This window comes from Mercenaria mercenaria, unplaced genomic scaffold (genome assembly GCF_021730395.1).
Source record: "Mercenaria mercenaria strain notata unplaced genomic scaffold, MADL_Memer_1 contig_2143, whole genome shotgun sequence".
In the NCBI taxonomy this organism is placed as follows: domain Eukaryota; kingdom Metazoa; phylum Mollusca; class Bivalvia; order Venerida; family Veneridae; genus Mercenaria; species Mercenaria mercenaria.
The window spans coordinates 61,772-67,801 of NW_026460184.1; the positions used below are offsets into that span (position 1 = coordinate 61,772).

The 6,030-nt window shown below is 35.5% G+C and overlaps 1 protein-coding gene across 1 annotated transcript; it reads right to left on the bottom strand.

The window, feature by feature from the left end:
• Positions 1 to 1,532: 1,532 nt before the first annotated feature.
• On the bottom strand, positions 1,533 to 3,188 carry LOC128552198 (uncharacterized protein K02A2.6-like). The gene has a single exon (XM_053533220.1). It carries the CDS (start codon positions 3,186 to 3,188, stop codon positions 1,533 to 1,535), a length of 1,656 nt encoding a protein of 551 aa, XP_053389195.1.
• Positions 3,189 to 6,030: the final 2,842 nt, after the last annotated feature.

Genomic DNA, 6,030 nt, shown 5'->3' on the forward strand with positions numbered 1-6,030 from the left:
TTTCACTGCAAACATAAAATAAACGGTATTGGACCCCTAATAGTAATGTTTAAAAAATAGCATTTGCTTGGTATATTCTTAAAGTTGACCATGTTTCACGCTGTGTTGCAAATTGTAAACAACTTTTATCGTGCAGTTTTTTGTAAATTTTGTATAATTTATGGTATTTCCTCAAGCTCAAGTAGAGACAAATTTTAATGAGATGGCCACTATCTAAAACGTTTGCAGAGAATTCATTACAGCATTAATTTTGATAAAAGAAACATCAAACTATTGTTAAACAATTATAAAACACAGCATAAAACTGTAAATATCATTTTTTCTAGGGTGAACAGATTTAATGAGACAATTCTCCAACACTCCAACATTGAAAAATTAAGGTCGAATCCTGTGGTTCCTTTTTGAATTTTGCTCACTTCATTCAAAAATAACCTTGGGGCAGATGTAAAACCTACCTGCATTTCTTCCACAATATGTAATCTAAAGAATGAAGGCAAAATAGAGAACTTTTACCGCACGTAACTCAGTATTTTTAAAGATGTCTAACTCTACCCCTCCTGATTCAGAGTTAAAATCACTTTGAACAGCAAGAAATCGCTTATAAAATGAAAATTTTCCACTATTGTACAATACATCTGTAATAAGTCTTGAAAGAAGTAAAAACTTACTAGAAAAAAGGAAAATACAGAGAAAAAAAGTTGGTCCCAATAGGGTTTGAACCTACGCCCCCTGAAAATTGCAGCCAAAGTAGGTTTATGGTAGGCGTTGAATACTCTTCAAAAAGGAGGTACTCTATTACGGGTCCAATACCTTAATAAAAAGGGAAGAAAATACAGCAAAATTCTATTTTGTAACTGCCTAACCTTCCTTAGATCTACAAGAAGAGTAGACTTTAACAACTCTTGCAATGCAAAGTGAACAAGATCTCGCAAAAAAAGGCAAAACCTATCCAAATAAAATGCTTCCTTAAAGAGCAAGACGCAGTTTTTAGCAGCGATGTCACTGCAGTAGGTACGTTCTTAATTTCTAGCACATTGGTATATTTTCAACAAAATTAATGCTGTGCTAAAGAAAGGAATTTTAACTGGACACAAGGTTTGACAATGACATGAATTTGGAGCAGAACTGAGATTGGCATAAAAAACAGTTAATAAAGTTCTAGGGGGAATATGTGAGTATCCTTTAGATTGGCTGATCAGTCCATTGGAAACGAACTACTTCCACAGTTTTAAAGGGATTCTGATGAAACTTCATATAAGGGTAGATGTGCAAGATTTTTTATGGACAAAGGTGGAGGGTACTAATAGACCTGCCCCTTTAAGTTTGTTGCGCTGACTACTTTCACAACTTTAAAGGGATCCCAAAGAATGTGTAGGATAGGATAGACCGCGATGGCGACAATACATGTAAACAAATAATGGTATAAAATGGAAGGAAACCATGTTAGCAGATGGTTAGAGACTTAACAGTGTCAGTGACGAATCAGAATTATTTCTAATCGGTATGTTGATAATGTTGTCGTTATCTGATGATCATGATGATGATGGTAACGCTGGTGGATTTTCTACGTTTTTGAATTCTGATGAATTTCTAGTAATTTGCTTGTCCTCGCGTTTTGCTGTAATCATTGTTCCTTTTTTAGAAATGATTTCATACGGACGCGGGTCAAATGGTGGTGTAAGTTTATTGTCCTTCTTTTGTTTGACAAGTACTGTGTCACCAATTTTCAGATTTGATGGTTTTGCATGACGTCTAGTATCAGTATAAGACTTCATTTTTTGCTTAGCCTTTTTGTCAGATTGTCTTGCTTTCTTATGTTTGTCTCCTTGTTTTGAAGGTTTTTGAACACTCGGTATTTTGATGTTTATTGAACGTCCATAAAACAATTCAGCTGGTGAAATGTTTGTGGAAGCATGTGGTGTAGCACGGTAATTTCGTAAATATGAATACATGTCTTGTTTCCAAGATGTACCCTGAGCATGAGATGCGCGTATTGCTTTACCTATCGATCGCATGAAACGTTCACATTCACCATTCGCTTGCGGCCATAATGGAGTAATTTTTCTATGTTTGAATCCCATATTATTCGCAAATTGTGCAAATTCGTGTCCATTCATTGGCGGACCATTATCTGATTTTAGAACTTCGCAAATTCCAAATTCTGAGAATATCTTGTCTAATACAGGAATGACTGTCTTTGAAGAGGTTGAGTTAATAATTTCTACTATTGGAAACCTTGAATATTCGTCTGTCAGAACAAGGAAGTATTTCCCATTCGGAAAAGGTCCTGCAAAATCCAAGCTAACATGCTGAAATGTATATTCCGGCATTTCACTCATATTCAATGGTTCTGACGAATTTGTTTTCGTTGCAGCAAGGCATGGTATGCAACTTTTGCATTTCTTTTCGACTTGCTTATCTATTCCCGGAAAATACACTTTTTCGCGTAATAGCTGTTTCGTTTTCACAATACCCTGATGTCCTTCATGAGCTATATTAATTACCTTATCTTGTAATGATTTTGGTATCACGAGCTTTGATTCATGAAGTAATATTTCACCATCTTCAAGATAAACTACTGTCAGAGCATTTTTGCATCTTGCAAATGTATCAATTACACTGTTTTGCGATTTTGTCCACTTCGAACTTTTGACATTTGATATGACTGTTTGTAAATCACTGTCATCGCGCGTTGCACTTATAATTTCCTTCATTGTTACTGCCTTCGGAACACAATGGTGAGCAATGAATGAGATGTGTTCTTCCGCATGTTTTGATTGTTTTGATTGTTTTGAACTGGCAGCATCTGGATGTCGACTCAAATAATCGGACATGTTTGATTCTCCAGATCTGTATTTCACACGAAAATCATAAGCCTGTAGTCTCATTCTCCAACGTTCAAGTCTTGCAGGTGGTTTCGACTTAGGATTCGCGTAAATATGTTCGAGTGCTTTGGCATCACTGATTAAAGTGAATGAATGTCCATACAAATAGATATGCCAATGTTCAATAGCCCAGACAATGGCTAGATTTTCTCGTTCTGTTTGGGAATAACGTTTTTCTACGTCAGTAAGTGACTTGCTAGCATAGCAGACAACTTTGCCATTCTGAAGCATAATTGCTGCAATTCCAACTGGACTGGCATCGACTATTAATTCAGTTTCGGCTTTTGGATTGAAGTATGTCATTACAGTATTACTGTTTAGATTCGATGTTTTTTGAGAGTTTCAAATGCATCCTGTTGTTCCTTATCCCATTTCCAGTCTACCCCTTTTTTATCAGTTGACGTAATGGTTCAGTTATTGTCGAATAATTTGGAATGAATCTCGAGACATATAGTTTGTCACTGCCAAAAAACTACGTACTTCTGACGCATTTGTGGGAGCTTGAGCATTTTTGATAGCTTCGCATTTCTTTGGATCAGCAGAGATTCCATCTTCACTAAATACATATCCAAAGAATTCTTGCGCTTGTTGAACTCACACTTCTTTTTGTTAAGCGTAAAACCTTTATCTTGGAGTCGTTTCAAAACAGCTTCTAAACGTTTGTCATGTTGTGCCTGATTTTCAGCATACACGATGATGTCATCGCTGATGTTTCTTACGCCATCAAGTCCTTCTAGTGCAGTGCGTAGTGTATTTTGGAAAATTTCAGCAGCGCTATTTATTCCAAAACTTAGACGTTTGTATCGCCTGATTCCAACATGTGTTGTGAATGTCGTCACATTTCGAGATGATTCTGAGAGTTCTAGCTGATGATATCCTTGATTTAGATCTAGTTTTGAAAACACTTTTGCTCCATTCAAATCAACTATCATATCATCCAATGTAGGAATGATGTGTTTTGTTCGTTTGATTGCTGTATTTGGCAACCTCATATCAACACATAATCTAATTTCATTTGTTTTTGATTTTGGTTTTGATGTTACCACTATCGGTGAAACTCAATCTGTAGCTCCTTCTACCTTTTCAATAATGTCCAAGTCTTCTAGACGCTTCAATTCCTTTTCGACTTGTTTCCGTTGATGGAAAGGTATTCGTCTATGTGGTTGTGACACGGGTTGTACATCCGGATCGGTTATTAGGTCAATCTGCTTATCCTTGTATTTCACAATACCAGTAAATACTGAGTTGTAGTTTTTGCAAATTTCATCGACCTTACTATGTTGCACTGTTTGAATTTCTGGAATCACTTGTAATTCTACTGATGTGAGATACGATAACAGATTACCGCTTTTGCCTTCCGTCACTAAAATTTCAGCTGTAGTGTACTTCTGTTTTGTTTCAACGGTAGTCACAAATTTCCCAAGAAGTTTGACATGAGAATCGGTGCCATATGCAAATACTTCTATGTTTGGTTTTTGAAGCTTTGGTTTCGGATTCATTTTGTTGTACGTCTCTTGATCTAGTACATTAACTGAAGAACCAGTGTCAGTTAGGAACTTGACATTGTGTCCATTAACTGAAGCACTTACGTATGGTCTCCTGGACATGGCATTTACAGTTAGTCCAAATGCATAATTGTCACTTTGGTCGCTATCATCACTCGATGAATAGTCATTTAGATTGTGAGTTTTCCTAGATTTCATTGTTTTTGAGCGGCACACACTTTCAAAATAGTTTTTCTTGTGACAATATAAACATTCTTTACCTTGCGCTGGACATTTTGTCTTGTGAGGGTATTCAAATCCACAGTTTCGACATTTTCTTTGTTTTTGCTTAACATATGGTTTGTTTGCAGTAATTTTCTTCGGTGTGAATTTCCTTTTTGTAACCTTGTTTGCACTTTCACCCGTACCATGTTCAATTTCGGAAGCATGTTTGTCAGATAATTCCAGTGCACGAGCTTCTTGAATCAGTTCATCCAAAGTTATATCTTGTTTCAGCGCTTTGCGACGTAACCTTGTTGACTGACATCCTTGGATAATCTGTGATTTTATTTCCTTATCTTTGTCGGCAAATTCACAGTTTTCACAGAGCTGTCGTAGCCTTGTATGATACGTGTCAATTGTCTCACTTGACTCTTATTTTGCTTGGCGAAATTTGTACACCTCGTACTCAGTGCATTTTTTTGGTGCAAAGTATTCCGTAAGTTTCAAAAGAGCAGTCTTATCACATCACCTGTCTCAGATAGTGTATCGAAAATATCATTTACTTCTTCCCCGGCATAATGTAGAAGTAAGGCTCTCTTTCTCCTTTCATTAGTTATGTCCAAACCAATTAGTAGATTCTCTAGTCGTTGACACCATTTTTTCCATCTAGTGTCCACAGCAGGCTCGTTAACAACAAAATTAGATAACACTGGTAATCCCTGTGCCATTTTAATAGTAGTAAAACATCAGTGTTTCATGAATGAATTTCTACAATAATGTCACTGTTATTTCAATGCTGTTTATTAAACATTTAATCCAATATTTTGTTACTATCCTCGTCGCCAATGTAAAGTGTCCGAGTTATAATTGTATGGGAAGATTAAATGAATAAAGACTGTCTATAATAATATATATTTTAATGATCAGTTACGATTGCATGTTTGTTAAACTCTGATAAAGATTCTTACTCATACTACAATGAAATATACTATGTAGGCGGAGCTTAGAGAGTCTGGTTTTAGATTGACAGATAAACTCTACTACAGTATATAAAGAGTAAAAGGACCAAAACCATCATCTGACGTGAAGATGTAGAAATATAAACTTTAAGTACAATCGCAGTAACTTATTTTAAAGAGCCAAAATTATCAAAAGTACTTTTTTCCTAGAGTGATTCTGCTTTTCGTTTATCTGTTCGAGATTTATTTCAAGAACAAAAATGTCCATTACATACTGAAGTTAGATCCCTATCAGAAATGTATGTTTTATTCGTTTTTTTATTAACTTTTGCAGTTAGTTCCCTCACTACCCCCATTATTTGATAGTATTTAAAAAAAAAGCTGAATATTTGTTTTTTATTTCAATATAATTACTGATAGATAGAAAGCGTGATATTTTGACAAGTTATAAAAGGCAATTGTTTAAACTGCGTACAGATT